This window comes from Arachis ipaensis, chromosome B10, assembly GCF_000816755.2.
Source record: "Arachis ipaensis cultivar K30076 chromosome B10, Araip1.1, whole genome shotgun sequence".
Lineage (NCBI taxonomy): Eukaryota > Viridiplantae > Streptophyta > Magnoliopsida > Fabales > Fabaceae > Arachis > Arachis ipaensis.
In genome coordinates, this window is record NC_029794.2 from 88,932,387 (window position 1) to 88,959,443 (window position 27,057).

The window sequence follows — 27,057 nt, forward strand, 5'->3', positions numbered from 1 at the left end:
AATGGCATAGTATCATAATATTATGTATTTATTTTTATTTTATAATATTTGACTAATTAATTAAAAATACAGGATTATATATATACACACATAGAAACTAAAAAAAAAAGTGAGAGACCTAAGACTACGTTTATATAGAGTAGTTATAAGTATACAATGTTACTATATTTCTAAAGTGATGTAGTAGCAAATATAAGTGTAATTTGTTCTTTTGAATTCTAGTAAGAATGGGTGGTGAAAAGCGTAGCCTTTGGTCATGAAGCGCATCACTTGAAAAAGCACCCTATTCTCAAATTCCAAAAGCGTAGCTTTTGATATAGAAAAGCGTAGTCTTTGAGAATAGGCAACGGCCAAATAGATATCCCCCACTAAAGCTTCTTCAAAGCTAAAAAAGCATAGCCTTTGTTAAAGACATCAGTTTTTTTTCATTTTTTATTACACTTTTTAAGAGTAGCATTGCATTTTATTTTTACAAAGTTACGTTACTTTTATAATTTAATTTTTTTTTAATTTCTTTGTTTGATTTGAAATTTATTAGTATTTCAATAAGTTTAATTTCTATGGCACTGATTTTATTGATTAGTTAGTTCTTACTTCTTTGTTTCGTATTGTTAAAAATACTAGTAAAAATTACATATAATTTTGATATTGTTTTATTTTATTATTACACAAAATAATATGCCTCAAAAACTAATTTTTAGAAAAGCCAATAAAAGAAACTTAACTGAAATGCAATTAATTGAAAAGGTTAGATAGAATGATCATACTATCGAAGTTTTTCTTATTATATGTGAGGAGAAAATTGTTATTGGAAATAGGCCTCATACACACTTGAATAGAGAAGGTTGGAGAAACAAAGTTAGTAACTAAGTTCAAGAATATCAAAAAAATAAGTAAGAAATAAGTGGAATTCTCTAAAAAAATATTTTACTCTTTGGAAGCTTGTTGAGAATCAAATTGGTTTAGGATAGAATTCTATAAAAGAGATAATAGATGCATTTCCTGAGTTTTAAAAAGTTAGAAAAATGGTATATTTTTTATATAATTCTAAGTTAATTTCTAAAATATCAGTAGACATTATTTATTTATTTTTATTCTTTGAATATCTGAAAAACCCCAAATATATGAAATTTAGAGAGAAAGATCCTTTAAACTTGATACTAAAATTTTTATGGAAGTATTTCGAAAGTAAGATTTACAATTCTCCTTCTTCTTGCAAGTTAGTGATCTTATTTAAAAAAATTTAATTATATTAAAAATATTTTAATCTTGTTGTGGTGTATCTTGGCCAATTTAGTTTATTATTATTGTTGGTATTTATAGATAAATTTTTTTTAACAGAAAGTAGAAGCTCAACACAAAAAGTAGAACATATAAACAACAAGCAACAAAACAAAGTACATGAAACTAAAACAACTCCTATGTCATTTTTGGCAAAGCCATCAACAACATCGATGATCTACCACACTACTTTCTTGAGCAATCAAAGGTGCTAGTGACACAATTCCTTACATCCGTTGTTTTATTCTGGAATATGACATCATTACTCTGTAGCCAGACATTTTATATAACTGAAAAGAAACCAACTAACCACTTTTTGTGCAACTCTTTTTTCAAAGGCAAAATCCTCCAACTCTCAAAGTGTTCTTTCATAGTACCTGGGATAGTCCAATCACGACCAAAATGAGTAATCCAAGCATACCATATCTGCCAAAAAAACTCACACATAACAAACAAGTGTTGTACCATTTCGACTTTTTTTTACACAATACACAAACAGTATCCCTGTAACACCTACCGCACAGAGTCTTATGCTTAAGTTAGTTGAAAGAAGTTTTATCTAGGAGCCCTTGAAGAATAGTTAAAACAAAAGCGTTAAATCAAAAAGTGCAACCCTCACGTTAACGTTAGCATAACCAAAGAAAAATAAGAGTAAGCTAAACATGGTTATATACTAAAGAGTTCCAAGATACAAATAACAAAGCTTCTGACTTGGTTCGCGAAGATAAATCGGCCAGAGCACATAAGTATATGTACATATATATGAGAGAACCCAAAATATAGTTTTACAGAACCTGTTTCTCCAAAATTGTCTCTAAGAGGGACAAACCTCATATACATAAATAGTGGAGATAATAAGCATCTACATAAAAAAACAACATAACCAAAAGTAAAGCCCCCAAAATACAAAAGGTCTTCGCCATAAAAAGCTCCCAGAATGCCTCAGCGAGGTGCCTCACGTCCTGTATCTGAAAACCACAAAATATGTATGGAGTGAGAATCAGAGATTCTCAGCATGGTAACAGTGCCCACATCTCTAACATATAATGTCCCGGGAAAGCCAAAGACGATCCTAGAACTTCCGACATATAATTCAAATTTAAACTATTCTTTACAACCATCAATAAGCCATAAACAAAGTGGGGTATCTTAGGGTTCAACATTCTAACTCAACCTAACTTGATCCTTTGGCCTCTCACCTTCCTCCATTCCTCCAGAACTCCATAGCACAGATAACCAAAATACAGACAAAGCAAGCACAAGTAGAATACAATTACAGCAGGTAACTAATTTAGCAAGTAAGCATAATAATCATATAGGCAAGCCCAATTAATGCAGAATCAAAAGTGACACACAAATGCATATGATGCATGCCTATCCTAGGGTTGATATCATCTATCAGTTATATAGCCAACCCGACACGTCCTGGTAGCTAATCATGGAAAGAAACACCCATCGTGGAGCAAGTGGATTTGAGTTACAACCCCCTTGCTACTACCCACTTAACCCAGAGCAAGTCGAAGAATCACTACTACTGTTACTACCCAGACGAGTGTTTAAAAGCTCAAACTGGAGCAAGTGAAATAATCCACTACTGCTGCTACTACCCAAGCGTCACAATCACTGACCTGGAACAAGCAGGACAAACCAAAATCCTTGCTACTGCTTAGGTATCTCAAACATACATTCATTCAATCTAAAATAAGCATTATTATTATCAAATCTCAAGCCATGACCTAGAGGAAGTGACACGAACCACCATCCTTGTTACTACTCAGGTATCACAAATATGCATTTATTCAATCTTAATCAATTATCATTATTCTCACATTTAACATTTCTAGCACCCTTCAATAACAAATCTCCACTTTACCTCTTTCATCACCAACAAGATATCTTCCCCAACAGTCTCAACCACACTCCACTACCCAAAATCTATCTACCAGACTTTAAATGAGAGTTATAAAGATTTTGAAAGCTAGAGGAATGGTTTAAAAACACAAAAATTCATATTTCATAAAAACAGGGGCTGTGCATACGTGACTCCCTTGCTCGCGTACGCAATTATTCCAACCCAAATAGACTGCTCGCGTCGCGTGTGTTCCTTGCGTACGCATGCTTAGCAGAAATCTCAAAAAGCTGCTAAGTCCAGAATTTCTATTTTACACACCAAACTTTGATCGCGTATAACTTTGTTGTTTTAAAACATTTTTCCTCCATTCTTCGAATGATGTAAACCTCTCGAGCCAAATTTTCTTTCAAGACAAATTTTATAAAATTCGAAGATCTAGAGGACAAGTTATGCTCTGCCAAATTTGGCAAAAAAATCAGAGTTTTCATAAGATTTTACAAACCTCCATTTTCAAAAGATACCAATTCCAAACCCTTTTAAAAACTAATCCAAACCTTACCAAATCATCATCAAACATTCCTAACTCATATTTCTAACCTCCTCATTCATCCTACCACCTACCAATTCTCCACTCTCATCAATCTCAACTCAATATTTCAAATTTAAATAATATTCAATATACATCATCAATTATTTATATCAAATATAATATCCACTTTTACCATCAATATAGTACCAACAACAACTTCAAATTCATTAACCATTATACATATACCAAGTTACACACACATCATCCATACAAGCCTCTATCACAACCCCCAAAACCATTAACCACACACATAATAATCAATATCAACCAACCACTACATCACAATTCAATTCCTATCTTAAGGTTACATAGCCTAAGTTTTCACGATACATTATATTTTAGATACAAGAAACCAAAACTATACATTGACCGATTCCTCGATAAACCCAGAACGCCTCACGCGTTCCCCACACCACAAGCTATCAACCTCAACTTTCAAAATTGATCCCAAGCTTTAATTTCCTCAATTAAGTTCCAATTTCACAAATTTGACCTCCAATTTAATTTTTCACCAACAACATTCAATCTAAACCACATATATCACTATAATTAATCCCTAAACTAAAAATCTCAACAATTTCACAATAGGGTTAGGGTTTTTACTTTGCCCACAACTCAAGTCAGCCAAAACCAACAAAAACCCGCAAGCTAATTCGAACCTAAACACCGAAATTAAACAATTTTCAACAAAATTGTTAATCAAATTCGAAATTTAGGGAGTAGTAAACTGAACTTGAAAAGTGGTTTTTATACCTAATCAATGATTGGTGTTTGTAGAGCTCGCTGTTGTGGTCACGTGACAACAAACGGTGCAGCGATCGGAGCTCCGGATTGAAAGTTATGGAGAATTGAAATTTGAGTGAGGGTTTTGCTCTTTCCTTATCCCCCTTTCCTATGGCTTCAGCATGTTTTCATTTTGGGGAAGGAACAAAAAGCTGAGTGACAAATGGATTTCTGCTAGTTTAGAATATCACAAAAGTAATCGCGTTGTAAGTATAGTTTCTAAACCAACAATAATCCTTTCGTACAAAAACTTGTTTGTCACTTAAGCAAACCCAATAAAATTGATAACCAAAGTATTGAAATAGGAAAAACGTATATTTTTGGGTTTTTAAAATAGGAAACAGGAAAATAAACTGGCAACAATTAAAGTAAATTATCATGAAAACCATTGCAAGGTATAAGAACTGGAAATCCCATCCTAGTTATCCTTATCAGGTGTGATGAGAATTATTTATTGCTCCCACTTAGTTAACCCTTACTAAATAAATGAAAGTCAAGTGAACTAATCAACTTGATTCCTCAAGTCCTAGTCAACTCCTATGGAAATACTAGCTTTAGAGGGATCCAAATCAATCAGCAACTTCTAATTTTCAATCAACCGCTGAGTTTGACAACTCAAGTGTCACCAATTACTCAACCAAAGTAAAGGAGAAAAAATCTAAATTATTTATATCATAAATAAAAGAAAGCAATCATAAATCTGAAATACCTCAAATTGCATTTAAACATAAATTCAAATCTAACATGAAGAGTTCATAAGCCAATTTGGCAACATAAGTAATTAACAAGTAAAAGCATTAGAATAAATAAAAGTAGAAGAGACATAAAGTAAAGGAACATTGAACCTGGAATGAAGAAAATAAACATACTCTAAGAGAAATCCTAATTCTAAAACCTAAGAGAGAGGAGAGAGCCTCTCCCTCTAGAAAACTACATTTAAAACCTAAAAATTGTCAATAATGAATAATCGTTGAATGAATGAATGCATTCTCCCATTTTATAGCCTCTAATCTGTGTTTTCTGGGCCAAAAATTGGGTCAAAAACAGCCCAGAAATTGCCCAGCGATTTCTAGTACGTCCAGCATGCGGCAAAGTCACACGTGAGCGTCGTCCACGCGTTCGAGCGGATTGAGTTTTTGCCAGGTCACGCGTGCACGTGATTTACGCGTGCGCGTCACCTATCTTCGAGGCAACTATAGAAAATTATATATCATTGCGTAGCCCCAGATATTAGCTTTCCAACTTAACTGGAACCGTCTCATTTGGACCTTTGTAGCTCAAGTATGACCATTTGAGTGCGAAGAGGTCAGGCTGGACAGCTTTAGCAGTTCCTTCGGTTTCTTGTATTCCTTCTAGTTTTGCATGCTTCCTTTCCATCCTCTAAGCCATTCCTGCCCTGTAATTCCTGAAATCACTTAACACACATATCATGGCATCAAATGGTAATAAGAGAGGATTAATATTAGCAAATATAAGGCCAAAGAAGCATGTTTTTAATCATAGCACAAAATCAGGAAGGAAAACGTAAAACATGCGAATTGTATGAATAAGTGTGAGAATAATGGGTAAAATCCACTAGATTAAGCACAGGATAAACCCTAAAAATGGGGTTTATCAACCTCCCCACACTTAAACATTAGCATGTTCTCATGCTAAGCTCAAGAGAACTAAAAGAGTGAAGAGGAATGGTAGAAAGTATGAAATGCAACCTATCTATATGAATGCAACTACATGCAAAATGTTTCTACCTACTTGGTTAAAAGTATACAAATCTTTTAAGAACAAATATGAACTGAATTTCACTAATTCAAATCACAAAATAAAGTACAAGTGAACTTGCAGAAGAAAATAGCTCATGAAAGCCGGGAACAAGGAATCGAGCATCGAACCCTCACTGGAAGTGTATGCACTCTAATCGCTCAGGTGTTTAAGGTTCGATCTCTCAATTCTCTACTAATCTTTCTTTCTAAGGCTTGCTTTTCTTCTACCAATCAACAAAGAATTTAATGCACAGATACACATATCAAGAGGTCTTTTAAGGGTTGTAACAGGGTTAGGGTCAAGGTAGGATTGTATTTGGTCAAGTGGACTAAAATCTGAATCCTTAATTAACTTAAACTTTTCCCACCTAACTTAAGACAATCCATGTAATCATAATTCAAAACCTAACTATCCATTAACCATGTTTTCCACATATTCATGCATCCTAATTTCGAGTACAGTACATATGCATTGCTTTCACCATTTACTTTGGGGCATTTTGTCCCCTTTTATTATTTGCTCTTTTTCTTTTCTTTTTCTCCTTTATTTTTTTCTTTTTTTCTTTTTTTTTATTTTTATTTATATATATATATATATTTTTTTTTTCTTTTGTTTTTTCTTAATGCATATGATTAAATTATTGAATGCATGAACATGTCCTAAACATTTCTTTCACATTTTCATAAAGAAGTTTAACATACTTAATTTCCAAAACTAAACGTTTTCAAACCCACTTTCTCCATACTTAATTCATGAGCACTCTCACTAGTCTAAGCTAACCAAGAATTCAAATTAAGGACATTATTATTTTTCGCTTAGAGTTGATGATGTGCTAAAGTAAAGAACAAAGGGGTATAATAGGCTCAACATTGGTTTGCAAAGGATAATAAAAGGGTAAGGCCATATGGGTATGTAAGCTCAGTGAAACAAAGGCCTCAATCACATAAATGCATGCATACATCAAACCATGGAAATATAGAATTAAGCAAGACAAAGATCACAATTTTAGAGAGAACAACACACACCAAAAATAAAATATTGGTTGATAGAATGCAACCAATTCAAATAGGCTCAAAATCTCACAGGTTTTGTGTGTTCGAACTCTAAACCATGTTCCAATATAATATTCCTTCAAACAAGTTTATCAAAAATTTTAAATCAAATTAGTAAAATGTTATAAAAAGTTTCTTGAAAAAGAAAATATTAATTTAACCAAGTGGTGGTAAAATATGCATAGAATCAAACAAATATACAATCAAAAACAAATATGCAATCAAACATGCAAATGCAACAATGAACAAACAAAGAAAAATAAAACATTGGTGTTGAAAAGAAGGTAACTAACCCCTGGAAGTCGGTATCGACCTCCCCACACTTAAAGATTGCACCGTCCTCGGTGCATGCTGAGATGTGCAAGTAGATGGGTAGCTCCAACTGACGCTTTTCTCCAAGGATTGTGTAGATGGACTTGTTTGTCTCCCCATTTAGAAGCTTTCCCTTTCCCTTCTTTGGTGGCCATCCTGCAAGAAGAGGAAAAAGAAGAAAATCAATCCAAAAACAAAGATAGGAAACAATTTAAAATATGGTTGGGTTAATGCCAAATGATGAGAGTCTCAATTATATGGTAGCTACAACATGCAAGTGAGAAAATATTAGAAGCACATGGCAAATCAAGAGTGCAAAAATTTGCAACAATGGAGAAGAGAGTGTGGGTAATACAAGAAAATATAAATTCATGTCAATGCAAAAGGGATACAGGTAACATAAAAGATTGGCAGTGACAGATAAATAATATCATTCAACAGTATAAAATAAGTCACTAAGCACTAAAATAATACCATAAAAGATACAACAGTTGAAAAAGAAAATTTAACACCAATGGAAAAATAATAAATTTAGAAAAGAAAAATAAAAATATGCACAAAATAAAAATACAATGAATGAAAGTATACAAATAAATTAAGTAAAATAGAATGAAAGAGAATAATGATGAGAAGGTAAATAAACAAAGAAAAAGAAAGTAAGAAAGGAGGAAGAAAGAAAGAGAAAAGAGAGAGAAAAGGAAAAGAATGGAGTCTGCGAAGCGACGCGTAAGCGTCGGCCATGCGTACGCGTGGGTGTGCAAAAGAAGAGGCGACGCGTGACCACTGGTTGTGCTAAACGCACAATACCAGCAACTTCCTTGTACTCCTCTGTGAATTCTTCTATTTCCTGACAAATCTCTTCAATTGCAACCTTGTCTTAATCAAAGTCTTCAATTTCTTCCTCATCACTCAAGTCATAAGTTGGAGGTTGAGAAAAGTCTACCTCCACATCATCCTCATATTCACTTGGGGAAGATTCTACTAGCTCAAAGAGTTCAATTGTGACTACAAGGTCATCATTAGGAGAGCTTGATTCATGATCATCATTACCAAGGAAAATTACTTCTTGATCTGTTCCGTCCAGTTCTTCATAAGATACATGCTTTGGGGGTTCTGCACTATCCTCCTTAGCATCAGTTGCAAATATCTTGGCGGGATTCTCTACAATTATTGATTCCCATGGAAGTTCGGCGTCTCCTAAGTCTTCAACTAATTCTTCTTCCTTGATAATTTCAGCTTCATCTACTTGTTCCAGTACAAAGTCATGCTTCTTACTGTCCACCGGAGCTTCCAATGTCTCTTTCGTACTGGGGGCTAATCGATTTATCGCTTGCTCCAATTGATGAAGGGTTTCAATTGGTTTATTGTGTCCTTGAGACGATCCTGTGATTCTTGGTTCGATGGACATGGATATGGTGCATATGGGAGTGGTGGTTCTTGGAAGTAATTGGATTGGAATTGGGGTGGATATGGATTAGGGTCATATGGAGGTGAACGATTGTGGTTGGCTTGTGAGTATGGTGGTTCAAAGCTATGTTGAGGAGGTGATTTATAGGCATATGATGGGGCTTGTTGGTAACTACAAGGGGGTCCACTGTATCTATCATCTTGGTATGCACCTCGGAATGGTTCTTGACCATAGTAATTTGGTGGAGGTGGTTTGTCACGAGAGGGTCCACCATAACTATTGTCTGGGTATGCATCGTAGAATGGTCGTTGTCCCTGGTACTTTGGAAAGTGTTGTTGCCGAAAGGGTTGATCAGATCCTCGTGGCTCCTTCCATTTGTGATTGTTTCGACCTTGACGCATGTTCCTGTTATAGCTTTCATTCCTTTCAACAACATTAGAACTAAACTCAACGCGACGGGGGTGAGAACTCATAGTAGCTAACAAAAATAAAAAAAAACAAAAAAAAATAAAAACAAATAAACAAGCAAAATAAAATATTTACAATAACCAATAATAAGGCACACAATTGCAATTCCCCGGCAACGGCGCCATTTTGACGAACGAATTTCTACTAGTTTAGAATATCACAAAAGTAATCGTGTTGTAAGTATAGTTTCTAAACCAACAATAATACTTTCGTACAAAAACTTGTTTGTCACTTAAGCACATTTGGCAATGAGATTATCCTTTTCGTGACCACATTCGGCATCTAATACAAACTCAGGTAGTAAATAGGTAGACTATTTATGACTGACTTGATAAAAACTAACTTTCCTGCTTTACTAAGGATATTCGCTTTCCACAAGCTAAGTTTCTCCTCTACCTTATCATTACTGGCTTCCATGTTTTTACTAGCCTCGGGTTCGCTCCTGGTTAATACCAAGATACCTTATTGGTAGAGTTTTCGCCTGATACTCTAATAACCAACTCATCCGTCCAACCCATTCCAGACTGCAGTTCACCTGTATTAAGTTGGATTTCTCAAAACTAATGCTCAACCCAGACATCATTTCAAAACACCTCAGAAGTCGCTTATAATTTTTCACTGTCTCCTCTTCCAGTGGATAGAATAATATAGTGTCATAAGCAAATTGGAGTTGTGTGATAAAGAGAATTCTAGTACGGTTTGGAATTAATCAAAGACAAGCATCACTTTGTTGGTAGCATAGTCCAAACCAACAATGAATTCTCAAAATCAAATAATAATTTCACAATACAAAACAATTATAAACCGGGAGTATTTAGCTCCTAGGTCGTCTTCCCTAGGAGTTACAATTAAGTGTATAATCATTGGCTATGAGAGAGAAAGCATGGGAAATTGGGAATGAAAGCAAGAGCAAGAAATGTAAATAGCAAGAAAGTAAATGATCATGCAAGAATTAAAAGAAAGCAATTAAAGGACATTTGGCAAGAAGTGGGTAATCTAGGTTTCCTATCCTAGTTATGGACCACAAACATGACAATTGTGTGGAATCAATCCAAACTAGTCAATCCTCCTTGAGAATTAGTCAAAAGCGTAATTGATCTCAATCCATAAGTCCTAGTCAACTCACTAATTACTTATTGAAAGACTAGCGTTAATGGAAACCAAACCAATTAACTATTCTCACACAATGCGGAATGGACATCCACAACTCAATTCCACCCAAACACCCAATTTCTCAACTAAGAGTGTGAAAACTAAACATGCAAGGAATTAAAAGTCAAAGCAATAAAATGCAAGGAAAGGAAACTTAAAATGCAAGAAACCTCCTGGTAAGTAATTGAAGGCTAAGGCTACCTATCCTAGTCATTGACCACAAACATACGATGATTATGAAGAGTTAATCCTACTTAGTCAACCTTACATCAAAGATAAGTAAAATAGGCATAATTAATTTCAATCCCTAAGTCCTATGTCAACACTAAAGGGTCACATAGAGTCAAGGGAAACCAAATCAACTAACTACTCTAATGTATCAAACAAGAATGGACATCAATGACTCAAGGATCACCAAAGTCAACAATTCCAAGCCAAGAGTGAAGAAAAACTAAGTAAAAACTAAGCCAAGCATTTTTATCAAACACTTGGTGTGCATGAAAATAAAATAATATTAAATTACATTAAAAATAAATTCTAAAATTACCAAAGCAAGAAAATGAAAAGGACAACTAAACAAAGCAATAAATGACATGAACACATAAATTGCATTAATTGAAATTAAAATTAACATAGAATGTTCATAACATAAAAATGGCAAAATAAAGGAAATACAAGAGAAATAAAGAAGATAAAGATGCAATAACAAGAAATGGCAAGAAAAAGTAAATGAAAACAAGAATTAAAAGTAGAAATTGCAAGAAATTAAACTAAAGAGCCCTAATTCTAGAGAGAGGGGGGAGCTTCTCTCTCTAGAAAACAACCTACATAATGCTAATCTAACCCTAATTTCTCCCCTCCTCCCCCCCCCCTTCAAATGGAGTAAGGCCTTCCTTCATATAGCACTCAATCAGCTTCAGAAAGCCCCAAAATTGGGCCCTAGAGGCCCAGAAATTGCCCCCAGCGATTTGCAATAAATGAATCATGCGCTGGGACGTTTGCGTCCACCACATGCTTATTTTCTTCTTGTGCGTATGCACAGGTGGTCGTGCGTACGCACACATGGTTTTGTGGCTTTTGTGCGTACGCACAGGGAGTTGTGGAGTGTGCTTCTCCTTTGTTTTCTTCATTCTTTCTCCCTTTGTACATGCTTTCTTCCACTTTTGCCTTGCCAAACTTGCCTTTAGGATCTAAAATCACTCATCAAACATGTTATAGCATCAAATGGCATAAAAGTGGGATTAAAATAACTAATTTAAGCACAAAAACACATGTTTTCACATTTAGGCACAATCTAGAGAGAAAACACAAAATCATGCTATTTAGATGAATAAATGTGGGTTTGTATGATAAAATTCACTCAAATCAAAGCAAAGTATATCGTCAAATATGGACTCATCAATGTGATAACTCTATATTATCTCTGCCCACTAAAAGCGGAGATATTCTTCTGTTCCTTACCGCCTCCCCAATCATCCTATTCAACACATCCACCACAAGTACAAATAGAAATAGTGACAATGGATCGCATTGTCGAAGCCCCCTTTCCACCTTGAACGGTTTGGATGGTGACCCGTTAACCAGAATAGATATAGAAGCTGACCTAATGTATTCTCTAATCCATGCCCTTCATCTTCTACCGAACCCCATCTTTTCTAGCACAACATCGACAAAAGTCCACTTAACTCTATCATAAGCCTTTTAGAAGTCTAATTTCATTATCGTTGAAGCCTTCTTCTTTAGTTTTAATCATTGCAATGTTTTACATGAAATTAACACTTCATCATGTATCCTCCTCTCCTTGACAAAGGTACTCTGTGATTCTCCAACTAAACCTGGCATTATATTCCTCATTCTTCTGGTCAATACTTTAGATATCACCTTGTATACACATCCAACCGTGCTAATAGGTTTGAAGTCTTTTATCTCTTTCGCGCCAACAAATTTCGGAGTCAAAGCTACCCATATAACATTAGAATCTGCTGGTAATCTTGCCATCTCAAAGAAGCCTATTACAACTATAGTAAATTTTGCACCAATTTCCTCCCAACAATTTTTTATAAAATTCAAATTATACCCATCACTATCTGAAGCCTTAGAAGATTTACAATCCCACACTGCCTCTTTTACTTCCTCCACTGATGGCATCACCTCTAACGCTTTAGCTTCCTCCCTTGCTAACCGGTTGACTAAACCATCCCAAAAACTAATATTTGAGGAAGCTTCCTGGTGGTACAGGGTTTTATAGAAATCTCTAATTGCAATCTTAATTCTCGCCTGATTCCTCACCAACCTCCCATTAATCACCAATGTCTCAGTTTGGTTATTCTTTCTTCTAGCCGAAGCAATATTGTGAAAGTATCTTGTGTTCCGATCCATCTCCTTATCATGCCACGATCGAGACATTTGCTTCCAGTGAATATCCTATCTAACATACCACATCTTACATCACCTAACTAGTGCCTTCCTTCTGGTTTCCACCGTACCATCATATACACCGTTGCTTACCACATCGTCTATCTTATTTATCTCCTCCTCAAACTTCTTTATCTTCTCATTTATATCACCAAAGTGCCACTTATGCCATCTACCCAATGGTGTTTTCAGCGCCTTCAACTTATTTAAGAATTGCATATCTCTTAAACCCCTTTATTCTTCCATTATCATCCTTAGAAACCTTTCATGCGTGAACCACGAGTCCAAGTTAGGGAACAGTCTTGACCTCATAGTGAATCTTCTATCTTCCATTATCAAGGGGCAATAATTTGATAATCGTCTTGGTCCTTCCCTTAGTCGTGTATCCGGCTACACTTCTAACCAGTCCATGCTAACCAAACTCATGTCAATACGACTGCAAGATTGTCCCCTAAATCACGTATACTTGCGATCATTTAGTGCCATGTTAATCAGTTCCATATCATTTATCCATGTTCTAAAGTTTTCAGCAAACGCTGACAAATTTGTCGCTCCTTTTCGTTCCTTCAAATGCACAATTTCATTGAAGTCTCCCATGTAACAATAAGAAACCTGACACAAACATGCAATATAACTTAACTCCTCCCACATTAAGAGTTTTTCATCTCTCACATGCAGTCCATATACCAGACAAATAACACATTGAAAATTATCTTTGACTATCATACCTTCCACACAAACCCACCTGTCTCCTTTATAACAATTATTCAATTTAAATACTGATTCATCCCAAATCAACAATAATTCTCCGGATGCTTCAACAGAACTCACAAACTCCCAACTAGCACTATCACTTTTCTAGATACGTACTACATCAAATTTAGTCACCACCTCTTTTTTTGTCTCTATCAAACCCAACATCTCCAGTCTAAACTTGTTTTTAAAATTTTTTATCATACTCAATTTTCTAACTCCTCCCAACCCCCTAACATTCTAAGAACTTAAAATCATTTAAAATACTTGTTACACACCTGTTTGAGACTTTTTGGATGACTTTTTCTGAATTTTTCTTTTATCTTTGACTGTCTTCATTTTAGAGCTATTGCTTCATTTTGCTCCTGAAAAATAGCCATAATATTCTCCTTGTTACACTTCTGTCTTTGATTGTCACTGTAAACCTCATTATCTTTATCTGCCATGCCAGCCTCGGTTTCAGATTCTTCTTCAACACAGTCTTTACGTTCCTGTGCTTTCCCATCACCATATGCATCTCCCACTTCCGCTATCAATCTTTTTGAGTTTATAATATCATTTAGATGATAAAATGATCCTTTTAGATTATGTGATGGGATTTTTAATTACTATTATCCAAGTCTGAGGAGCGATATTAAATGAACTTTTAGAGTTTGCAAAGCAGGGTGAAAGATTTTACGAAATATGTCTAATTTCAAACTCAAGACTCAATTTCAAATCATATGAGCTTGTTTTGCTCTACACAACTACATAAGAAGAACATACACAAATGATGTGAATATCATTGAGCAATTTGAGGATATCTCAGAAACAGAAGACATTGAAAAAAAAAAGATGATAGTGATGATAATGCTAGTGACCATAATGATAGAACTATATTGGAAAAACTAACTCAAGAAAAGGTAGGAATGATGGAGAAATTAAGAAATCTCATAAGAGATTAGTTACCGCAAGGTATGTGTTATTAGTATTTTATAAGTTATGAATATGTATTCATTTTTATTTTTTTATTTATATAATCAAGCTGAGCAAACAATACAATAGCTATATCGAGATATTAGACTAGTAAAGAAGATCGTGTGGTTCTTTATATTTTAACATGTTAATGGCATGTATTAGAGGTTAAAACATGCTAGTAATGAGTTTTATGTTTTGATCTTGTCCTTTTATGTAATTTGAATAAAAAAGAAAATTAAAAGTACTTTTATATTTAATTTTTTTTAAGTTTATCAAAATATGAAATAATTTTTTATTAAATTTTTTTTAAAAAATAAAAAATTTAAATATTTTTTCAACAGCCAATCCAAATTGAATTTTAGCCATTTTTTATTATAAAATTACTTTTTTAACATTCATCTTTAAAAAGTTTAAAACTTAAAATTTATAATTTAGAATTTAAAGTTTAGAATATAGGATTGAGATTTTGGAATTTAGAAAAATTTAAGGTTTATAATTTGAGATCGAGAGTTTAAGGTTTAAAATTTATAATGGTCAGTCGGCGACAGTGATTAGTAGTGGCTATCTAGCATTGAGGAACAAAGTGATTAGTAGTGGCTATCTAGCATTGAGGAACAAAATTGTGATGTTGGAAGGAAGAAGAAGAAAAAAAAAAGAGAAAAGATGATTTTCGAAAAAAATTGAATAGATTTACATTTTATCCGGCTAAATAATTAATTAAAACTCATTCTAAATATTGGTTGAATATTGGCTGATAACTCTCTGTTACGGATCCGGCCTTCAGATTCCGCACCCAGAACGGCTCCTGAACCCAGATATCCGGATCGGCCTGCCTCCTACTTTTAGAAGGCCTGAAACCGGCCTACTAGACCTTCTAACCGATATTCAAATTCAAGTACTCCTTATCTTGGCCAAATAAGATAAGATAGGATAATTATTGCCACCTATATAAAGGGGAGCCCAGACCCCTTCAGGTAGGTCATTCATTCCACACTCTACACCTCTTAGATCCATTCTGACTTGAGCGTCAGAATGCCTTTGCAGTCACCACTCCCATTGCTCCAATCAGACGATCCGACCATCGTTTCCCGATCCATCTTACAACCTGTTCCGAAGACTTCTAGTACACTCACTAAGCTAGTGGAATTGTTTAAGAATATACGAGAATAAGTAATTAGTAAATAAATATTATTATTACTGAATCACACGTTAAATGTTTCTCCTCTTACTCCCTGTTCTGTGAACACGCCTAAGTAGTTTTATGTGGGAAGAATTTGGAGACACTGCTAACTATTAATAAGTGTCAACCTCAGTAATGACGCTGTAATTAACATTAAATATATACACTACTAAACAAAAAAATAAACAACCACCCTCATCAATGAGTGAGTAGTATTGATGGAGTATCTTAGAGATAAAGACACAAATAGGAGGCGCTTTCAATTAGCTTGTCATACTATCTAATCCACAACTAAGATATTGGGTTTCAGCTTCATTCGTTCATGTCTACATCTTTCTACAATATATACGGTAATAGGGCATTAGCAAAACGTTTGCTAAAAACCATTTTACTGTATAATGATAACAACATTAATGCTATATAGCGACAATTCAAAGTTGTCAATTATAAACAGGTTTGCAAATAAATAAATTAATCGGAACTATATAAGGCGAATTTCCTTTTTTTTCCAAGTAAAAAAATATTGAAAAATCCTCTTTTTGTGTCACTAAATGTGGATTAAAATAGCATTTTTTTTTCTAAAAATTTAAAATTGAGGTTGGAGTACACGTGTAACTTGTTCTCCAATTCTGTGTCAAGCCAATTAATACAATGTCACATCGATGGCGAAATATCTTGATTTTAATGTAAACCTCGACTCTCTTTTCCATCCCCATAAATTATTTAAGGAAAGTTATCTTGACAATTTGACTATATTATGAGATAAGGATAAAAAGGTTCGGAGAGTAGCAAATTGAATTGATCATCAATCAAGGCCGTCTTATCAAAAACCAAAGCCAATAACTATTGGAGGTGCTATTTGATTTTCAATAACAACCTGAACTCAACATATTTGGCCTGAAATCATTGAATGCCAATATATGGTGTTTGGGAAAGAATGAACTGCTTGATGTGGAGGAAAAGGATTTTTAATTCGTAGTCTCATAAAACCTCAAGTAGCAGTAGTAGTATAGAAGGAAAACTAAGCCTTCAAAAATGTTCGAATAGCCTCTCCGTTGATCCTCCCCATTTCTCTTTTTCTTTTTCTTTTTTTTTTTCCTTTTATATATCATCATGTCATGTATTATTCTCTTAACTTATATAGTGGTAAAAATCACCTCCTCCCATGTATACTTTTATCTGCAAAATTCATGGTGGAGAGTAGTATTTTTTCCTCTTTTTTTGTATACTTTTTTCCTATACATCAACAACTTTTACTTGTTTGTGATGAGTGTGGCTTTTCCAACTATAGCTTTCTGATTTTGCATCTTCATCATCTTCCATGCTGTCATCAGCCTCAGCCGGGGACATTCCTCCCCGAGATCTGGTGGCTAAATGCAGGGGGCTCTGCGGCGAACCCGAACCAGAGCTACTACCCTTTGATGAGTCATTGCACTGATCTTGCCCTTGTGACATCCACAATCCTCCAAGAACTACGACAGATTGATTATGATTATGACTATGGTTACCACTTCCAGATGGAACTCTTCTTGTATGAAGCCGGTATTTCTGCAATAATAGTAGTCATAAAAGAAACAGCACATTAACATCCAATCCAGACTTTCTCACATCATAGGAAGCTGCAATATCGTTTGATATATGTAACGGACTGCACTTGACCTATTAACTTAGATTGTATTTGATAAGGGTCTCAAGACAGAAAATACAAAGAAAACAGAAACAAGACAGAAAAGTTCTCTCTATTTTTGTTCCCAAAGAAAGACATCATGCCTTTTTTTTGTCTCGTTTTTCAAACAGGTTTGTGTTTTCTAGTATCTCTCTTTAAGTATGTTATCAGAGTTACCAAACAGGACCCAAGTGATGTAAGGTTTAGTTGCTTTTTTCCCATAATTGCCTCATCCCCAAAACAAAAATAGACAAAGAAAAAAATTGGAATAGCAAGAACTCACTTGTAAATGGCTCTTCACTTCATCGTTTGTGAGTCCATCAACCTGCATGAGTTCTCTAATCTGCTTTGGTGTTGCCACTGAAATATACAGAACCCAGAAAACCTTAAATCAGACAAATCAACCACACAAGATTTTATACGATTAAGAGCTACAAATTTGCGTTTACATAGATTGACATATATAAATGATATAATATGATCTATATATAAACATACGTAATCACACAAAATTCCCATATATATCTGTTGCCTGATCTAACTTCAATCTAAGTCACAGTTTCACTCATAAATCCAACACATCAAATTCGTATATAAATTGTAGCATCAACTCCCCAAACTTAAAAGGCTTTTAAATGCAGTTTCCAAATCAGTACAATATTTAAGAGTCTTCCACTTCATTACCAAAATTAAAGTAACACAATAACAACATTCCTAATTCAAGCAAATCAATCATAGATCACAATTCACAAACAATAGTACTACTATATCTAACAATGAAAAATTAAATACTGATTGATCATCACCAATTCACGACTAACCTTGAGAACCACCAAGCTTTTGCAACGCATTGACAAATCGTCGGTGCAGCTCCGGGGACCAGCACCTCCTCTGTTTCCTAGCAGTCTGCTGAGGCTGAAGAGGCATCATGGCAGTGCGGTGGGCAGCCGCCGGAGGAGAAGACGTGGAAACCGGCCTGTTGTTGGAGCTGGTTCTGGATCCACTCGAACCAGAACCTTCCCTGAGAGTCTTCACTCCACCACCAGCAGCAGCAGGGGTCAACAGAGGAAGCCTATTAATAGCACCAATATCTTCCTTCTCTTCTTTGGTTGCAGAGAGCGCCACAGTAGTGACCGGCACTGAACAAGAAGTGTATGAAGTAAAAGGCATAAACCCTCTTCCTCCATTATTTCTAACATTGCTATGAGATTGAAAAGGATTCTCAACCACAAATTCCTGATTCTTCTGTTAACACAACACAAACAACTCTATGTTAAGATCACTCACTAGGCCTAAAAAAACAGTGTGCGTGAATTTTAAGTTATTTTATTACTGTTTATTTACCTTTGTTCCGAATTTATGATGATGATTTTGGTGATGGTGTTTGTGATTATTATCAAAGGCATTATTATTATTATTATTGTTAAGTGTGGTTGAAGAAGAAGCGTTCCAGAGCTGAACGGAACTCATCCAACTCATCTTATCTCTGCATTCTTTCTCCTGCCGAATATTGTTATTGTTGTTGTTATTATCATTATTATTATTATTATTATGTTCTTCATCGTCTTCGCTATGATCGAACTCTCTCTTCAAAGGAATGAACACTTCCAGCACTGGCTCAGATTTACGCTCACCTTCACTGCATTTCTCCAATTCCTCTTTCAGTGCCACAATTGCTGCAACCAAACAAAGAAAGAAATAAACAAACAAATGAATAATATGAAAAGCCTGACAAAGAAAGAGGAGAATCGAAGGAGGAAAGAGGAAGAACCGTCGCTGAGGAGGAGCATGGAGAGAGGAAGCTCGCGCTTGAAGGCGTGGATCTTGTTGTATTCGTCTTCCAAGTGAGAGAGGAAATCGTTGATCCTGGATTGCTTCTCAGATGCGGTGATTCCCGTGGTTGAAAGCGCGGAGAGGAAATCAGTTATGGTTTTGGGAATGAAACTTGGTGTTGACGGTGGTGGTGGGGGTGGTGGCGTTGGTGGTCTAATGTCTAAGCTCAGTTCTGCAGGAACCGAACCCATTCTAATTCGATCTTCTTCTTCTTCTTCTTCTTCTCTGTTTGCGGTTGGAATTCAATTCAGATCGTTTAATTGATGAGAGTTTCAGAGACAGGGAAAGAAAGGGAAATGGCGAGCGAGGAGAAGTTGGGGAAATGGGAATGGAATAAATATTGAATGACTCTGTGTGTTTTTTGTGTTATTCTGCGACAGATTATTCTTCTTCTTATTTTATTATTATTATTAATTATTAATAAATAATAATTATGTTATGTGATTGTGAATGTGAATGTGAATTTTATATATATACTAATGAAATAATACTTTTATTTTGATAAAGAAAAAGGAGTAAGTGGGTTGGATTGGAAGGAAGGCAAATTTTCAGAAACGCGAAGATTCTGCGCAAACAAGAAACAATGAAAGAGAAAGAGAAAAGGAAAGCATCCACGGAGGTTTATTCTTATTTTTTTATTTTTTTTAAATAAAAAAGAAAAAGTCACTTTCGGGTCCTCGCGTATTTCATCCTATTGATCACTGTTCCCACTCTCTAAACCTCATTCATATTGTTTTTTTTTTTTTTCCATTACTTACTGTTTTCTTATTCATGCATTATTTGACTAAACTACTCGTGTTAAGAATCAGGGAGCTTATCTTGTCACTCTAATCAAATTCTACTTAATTACTGGGGTTATATTTGTAATGAAGTAATATTCTGGATAATTAATGTACGGGTACTTTGACTAGTACTATTCTTACTTGATTTTATTAAATAACTAATATAAATTACAGTAAGAGAATTTATAGGAGTATATATATTTCCTATGAAGACTAATTTCAGAGAAATTACTTTTGGCATGATTTTGACTTATGATTTTGTTTCTCACATCTTGCACTTAAATTTTGCCACAATAATAATGCTGCTTCATGCATCTGTCAGTTTTGACTATGAGCTGCCTACTATCTATAAACCATTACGACCAAGCTGAGTAGAATTGTAAATATGGCAATTTTCTAGTTTTGGTTAATTTTTAATTAAATAAACTGTGTAAAAGACTTATTCTACTCAAAGTTATAGATTATTGAAGGAAAAACGAAGGTTTTTTTTTCCAATTCTTATAGATACTGTAAATTTGAGTTTTGTTCTTAATATTTTTTCGGTTCAGTTGGTTAATCAATTTTTTTTATCATTTTGACCAATTCGGTATCAACTGATTTTTTACCTAACTCAAACCAGTTTAATAATTAGTTATCGATTAATCCGATTAAATTAACCATGCTTTTTGCTTCTTTTAATTTTTTTTTATTTTGATTTATTTTCCAACATTCGAATAATCAATGCTCTCCAGTAAAGTTAAAATTCATTGTGATATATATAGTTTCATCATATATGCCAATTATATTTAGTTTAGTCTATGAAATTTGTTTTAAAAACTTTCAAATTATTATCACGTAAAGATTTAGATTTAGACCAAATAATTTAAATTAAATCATATAAAAAATTAATTTTTATTATAAAATTGTCTTTTTAAATTTCATTTTTAGAAGATTAGAGTTAGAAGGTTAGATTTAGAATTTATAATTAAAGTTTAGAATTAGAAATATATATATATAGCTCCTATTTGTTAGAAAATTTTAGATTCCTTTTAATTGAACTCTTCTTCAAAAGAGTAGTCTTTAACAAAAAAATATTCCTTCTAAAAAACAACGTGAAATTTACAAATTTTAAGGAGTCAATAAAAAATACGAAAGAAAAAATATTATTTTTTTATCACAATTTTATTAGTTTGATTAGAGTAGTTCAAATATATGTATAATAAAGTGGATTATACTCGAAATATATCAGCCTCTATCTAGCAACTTTCACTGCAACATTGTATGCAGAAACATTGCATCTACAAAAACATCCACTATAATCACGACCATCTGGAGAGTTAATACTCAATAATAGCAATATTAGGAAGCAATAATCCAGATTATTGGGGTCTGGGGACGTTCTACACTTTGGGATTGAAAAATGTGACTTTATTAAAATATTTCATGAAAATATTGTGAAGTAGATAGATAATAAAAATAAAAGTAAATGGGAGGAAAATTTTTAAAGAAATAATTTCTCTACTATAAAGCCCTATTTCCAAAATATTGCTATACAAGGTTAAGAGATCATTCGGGTTATGCGAAAAATAAAAAAGATGTGTGATAGATGAGAAAAATGATGCTAGGTAAATACGGTGGCAAAGTCAGGACTCAATATATATAAGAAGTAATCACTTATATAATGAGTTATTATAATTTTTGCACTAGTTGTGATACGTGCTTCAAATGTTCGTGATATGAAGAGTTCAAGTGTTATTTAGAAGATATTATTTTACATTTTTAGAATGTTTTATTTTAATTTGATGTATTTTAATTTTGTTTATATAATTACTAGATTGGACCTTATGTTTATAGGCTTTAAGGTTTTCTTTGTTTTAACCTAATAAGAGGTTATAAATACCTCCTTAGCTATTGTAGTCGTAGCATAGAATGATTTAGAAGTTCAAAACCCCTTTTTAGTTTTGTGATGAAACCATGGTGTGGACAATTGAGGTTGAGAAGTCTCTCTTTTGTTACATCGAGAATTGGGTAGAAGGTTGAGGAGTCCCTTCGATTCAATTCCCAAATTATGGCGTTGACAAGTTAGGTTGAGGAGTCCCTTTCTTGTTACGTTAAGAAATTGGGTAGAAAGTAGAATGATTCTCGTTGTACTCAATTTCAATTTATTTTTTTTATTTTTATTTCAATTCCAATGTATTCTTTTTATTCAGTTTGAATCCTTATCTTTTTGTTTATCCTTTTATTTCTTTATCAAGTTGGGTCAACATCTAACACAAACAAAAGAATAGAAGAATCCTTAAATACTATTTGATAAGCTTGCTTCTTTAAACTTGTTGGTTGAAATATTCTATTTTCGAAAAATATTGAGCTTGGAGAGTAATAAATTTCTATTTCAAAGAATGTAAAGTAATAGCTAGTTGATATATTTAGTCAAGGAGCTGGTCAATGTGCTTAATCGAAGAATTCAAGTTTTGAAATGGTTACTTATATTAGTCAAAAGGAGTAGGAACGGTTACTCATGAATTAATATACATGAATTAATATACATGGAAGTTACATTTCAATCTGATTGGTTAAAGGTTCTTATAAATAGGAGAAGATTCGAAGGAACAAGGGTTGTAACTTTACTTTAGAAAAACACTCAAGCACACTCATATTCCAGCGACTTACTGAGTCTGTGTTCAAGTTACTTTTTTGTAGGGTTCCTTCCATATTTTTAATTTTCATATACATTTTTCAGTAACATTTTATTTTTCTTGCAAATTTACCTTTTCAGCAATGTTTAATTTCCTTGTTCAATTTAACCTTTTAGCACTTTGTTTTTGAATTGGAAATCCTTTGATCTTATTGAAGGCGATTTACTACTTTATTTAAATTCAATGCAATTTCTTTCATTTCCAGTCAATTTATTTTCAAAGTCTATTTTTATCTATCTTTCAGATTTCCTTTTATTTTGTTTCATCGAAAAGGTTCTTTGATGCACTTTAGAAAAATGGTACTCATAAAAGAGTAGGTTTCACTCCCAAACCACTAGATATCAAACCACTTTCGATTTGCTAAAAATCGACAAAATAAATTGGAACGCCTAGTGGGACAGTTTTAAAACTTAATTATGTCAAATGATTTTTATGTTGCCATAGTGTATGCGATTGAAAAGTGAAAGAATTGTACACATGGCAGATGAGGTTTCGAATGTTAATGGTGGTTCATCTACAAGTGACAGTGTGCCAGTAATTGCACAGTCTTCAGCGGATGTCATTTCACATCCAGAAGGGAATATGGTGAATGAAAGTGTAGTGGTTACTGATGAGAAAACTTTTGCGTGGTCTAGAAATTTGTGGATAAATCCTCGTTGCATGTATAGTTTCTAAACCTTCAAAAGTCCTTTCATACAAATGTTTTGGTTGTCACAAGTAACAAACCCCTTTGAAATTGATAACCGAGTATTTAAACCTCGGGTCGTCTTCTCAAGGAATTGCAGGGAGGTGTTCTTATTATTGGTTATGCAAAGGTATGTTTTGGGGTTTTGGATCAAGGTAAAAAGTAAGAATAGCAATGGCAGAGGAAATAAAATAATAATAATAAAAATAAACTCTTGGCAAGATATTAGAACTGGAAGTCCTATCCTAGTTATCCTTATCAATTGTGATGAGAATTGGATTTTTCTCCCACTTTGTTAACCTCTGACTATGAAGGTAAGTTAAGTGGACGAATTAATTTGAATCCTCAAGTCCTAGTCTTTCCTTGGGAAAGGCTAGAGTTATTGGAACTCGAATTAATTCTTGAAGAATTCCAATTTTCAATCAACAATGAGTTTGATAACTCAAGAGTCGCCAATTAATCAACCAAAGCCAAAAGGGAAAAATCTAAATTATTTATATAAATAAAAGAAAGCAATCATAAATCTGAAATACCTCAAATAATATTAATTAAGAAAATCATAACTTGAATGTAGCATAAGCCAAATAGGCAACATAACTAACATAAGCATTAAAATATTTGAAAGTAAGAGATAAATATAAAGTAAAAGAACATTGAACCTGGGATTGAGAGTCACTCCTAAAACTAAGAGAAGTCCTAAATCCTAATCCTAAGAGAGAGGAGAGAACATCTCTCTCTAAAAACTACATCTACTCCTAAAATTGTAAATATGAAAGCCTCCCTATGAATGGATACATTCCCCCACTTTATAGCCTCTAATCTGTGTTTTCTGGGCCGCAAACTGGGTCGGAAACAGCCCAGAATTCGCTGCTTGCGAATTCAAACACGCTGAATTTTCGTCACTGCGACGCGGCCGCATGGAGCATGCGGTCGCGTCGCCTAGCATCAGAGAAACTATGGCATATTATATATCAAATCGAAGACCTAGACGTTAGCTTTCCAACGCAACTGGTACCGCGTCGTTTGGACCTCTGTAGCTAAAGTTATAGTCGTTTGAGTGCGAAGAGGTCAGGCTGGACAGCTTAGCAGTTTCTCCAACTTCTTGTATTCCTTCCACTTTTGCATGCTTCCTTTCCATCCTCTGAGCCATTCCTGCCCTGTAATCTCTGAAAACACTTAACACACATATCAAGGCATCTAATGGTAATAATAGAGGATTAATAATAAGCAAATATAAGATCAAAGAAGCATGTTTTCAATCATAGCACAAAATCAGGAAGGAAAACGTAAAACCATGCAAATAGTATGAATAAGTGGGTAAAGAGTTGATAAAATTCACTCAATTAAGCACAAGATAAACCATAAAATAGTGGTTTATCAACCTCCCCACACTTAACCAATAGCATGTCCTCATGCTAAGCTCAAGAGAAACTATAAAGATGAAGAGGAATGGCAGGATGTATGAAATGCAACCTATCTATATGAATGCAACTACATGCAAAAATGTTTCTACCTACTTGGTTTAAAAGTAAATAAATTCTCCAAGACAAACATAAATCAGATTTCACTAATTAAAATTATACAGTAAAAACAAGTAAACTTGTAAGAAGATAGCTCATGAAAGCAGGGAACATAGAATTAAGCATTGAACCCTCACTGATAGTGTATATCACTCTAATCTCTCAAGTGTATAGGGTTAATCACTCTACTCTTCTCTAATCATGCTTTCTAAACCTTGTTCTTCATCTAACCAATAATAAAATATTTAGCATACCAATGCAAACATCATGAGGTCTTTTCAGGGTTGTAATGGGGCTAAGGTAAAGGTAAGGATATATATATATATATATAAGGCTAAGTGAGCTAACAAAGTGAATCCTTGATTAATCTAAGATCTCACCTAACATATACATACTTTATAAAATTTAAAATGCTTTACCTAGTTACCCAAATTTTTCCCACTTTTGTATTACATGCTCATGTATCAAACTTATTTTTGAATTTTGTCCCATGTGCATTGATTCTTTTTATTTTGCATTGGAGAATTCCTTTTTTTTTTGTATCCCCTTATTTAATTACTAAATTTTTTTTTTCAATGCACATGGTAATTTAATTATTTTGATTTCACATGAGCATGCTTCCCAAATTTTTCAAATAACTTATTCAATTTAATTCCCTACTTTTTCTATCATCCCATGTTCCCATAAAATTCCCCACACTTAAATTATACACAATATTTATCTTAAGCTAACCAAGGATTCAACTTGGAATTTTTATTTTATTTTTCTGCTTAAGGCTAGTAATGTGGTTATAAAATAGAAGGGGGTTAAAAGGCTCAAAGTGGCTAACAAGGGTGACATAAAAGGTAGGCTTATTTGGGATAAGTGAGCTAATAACAAATAATGACTTCAATCATATGCAAGCATGTAAATATACTAAATATTGGACATATAGACTGGAACAAAGTAAAGATTGCAATTATAGAGAATAAAACACACAAGGATAAAATATTTATGGTTAAATAATTTAACCATATAAATAAGCTCAAAATCTCACAGGTTGTGTGTTCTTTGGCTCAAAAATCATGTTCCAAATACAACTTCAAACAAATTTAACAAAAAATTTTCAAATTAAATTAGTGAAATTTTTCAAAAAAAAAAAAAGAGTCTTAAAAGAAATTTATTACTTTAACCAAGTAGTAACTAAATGCATAAAATCAAACAAATATGCAAATGCAACAATGAACTAACAAATAAAATAAATTATTGGTGTTGAATTAGGAAATAACTAACCCATGGAGATCGGTATCGACCTACCCACACTTAAAGATTGCACCGTCCTCGGTGCATGCTAAGATATACAAGTGGACGGGTTGCTTCAACTGGGGCTCTTTTTGTTCCTTTCCTTGCTGGTGATTTAGGAGTAGCTTTTTCTTCACCCTTCTTGGTGGCCATCCTGAAAAGGGAAAAAGAAAGTGACTTTTAAAGCTAAGGGTTAGAGCAAGGAAGAGAGCGGGAAAGGTGGTAATCAATGCACAATAAAGAAGAATGACGTTAACACACGCTCATGAGTACATGTGAAAGGTCATCAATGGAAAATAGCTAGTGCATATGATAACAAGTGAATGCAAGGTGTTTATTGGCATGCTGGCAAAGGCATGAGTAGCATAGATCAAGCATTCAATGTCCAAGTTAGATTACCAAGTCTTTCAAACTAACAACATGTTCTAAATAAATTTCTAACACCAATGAAAATAATGCAATGAATGAAAGTATGCAAATAAATTAAAATAAAATAAAAAGAAAAAATAAGAAGAATGAGAAAGGAAAGAAGGGAAGAAGAAGTAAATAAGAAAGGAGGGAGGAAAAATTAGGATTGGGGAAGAAAAGATAAGATTTTGGCTGATATGGATAAGCTGTGCGGCGCAAGCGACGCGGACGCGTGGGGCACGCG

At 33.9% G+C, this 27,057-nt stretch overlaps 1 protein-coding gene across 1 annotated transcript; it reads right to left on the reverse strand.

Annotated features, from left to right (window-relative positions):
* LOC107623287 (transcription factor HRS1) lies at positions 16,855-19,869 on the reverse strand. The gene is made up of 5 exons (XM_016325491.2): positions 19,401-19,869; positions 18,974-19,305; positions 18,451-18,874; positions 17,913-17,989; positions 16,855-17,511 (listed from the first exon to the last, which is right to left on the reverse strand). Exons 1-5 carry the CDS (start codon positions 19,651-19,653, stop codon positions 17,200-17,202), a joined length of 1,398 nt encoding a protein of 465 aa, XP_016180977.1. The 5' UTR covers positions 19,654-19,869; the 3' UTR covers positions 16,855-17,199.

What these genes read in the sequence shown, in the direction of transcription:
- LOC107623287 (XM_016325491.2), bottom strand. Translation starts at nt 19,653, where the DNA reads ATGGGTTCGGTTCCTGCAGAACTGAGCTTAGACATTAGACCACCAACG. An exon ending in CATGCTCCTCCTCAGCGACG is followed by an intron (nt 19,306 to 19,400) that starts GTTCTTCCTCTT and finishes GTTTGGTTGCAG; the next exon opens with CAATTGTGGCACTGAAAGAG. An exon ending in AAGTGAAGAGCCATTTACAA is followed by an intron (nt 17,512 to 17,912) that starts GTGAGTTCTTGC and finishes CTATTATTGCAG; the next exon opens with AAATACCGGCTTCATACAAG.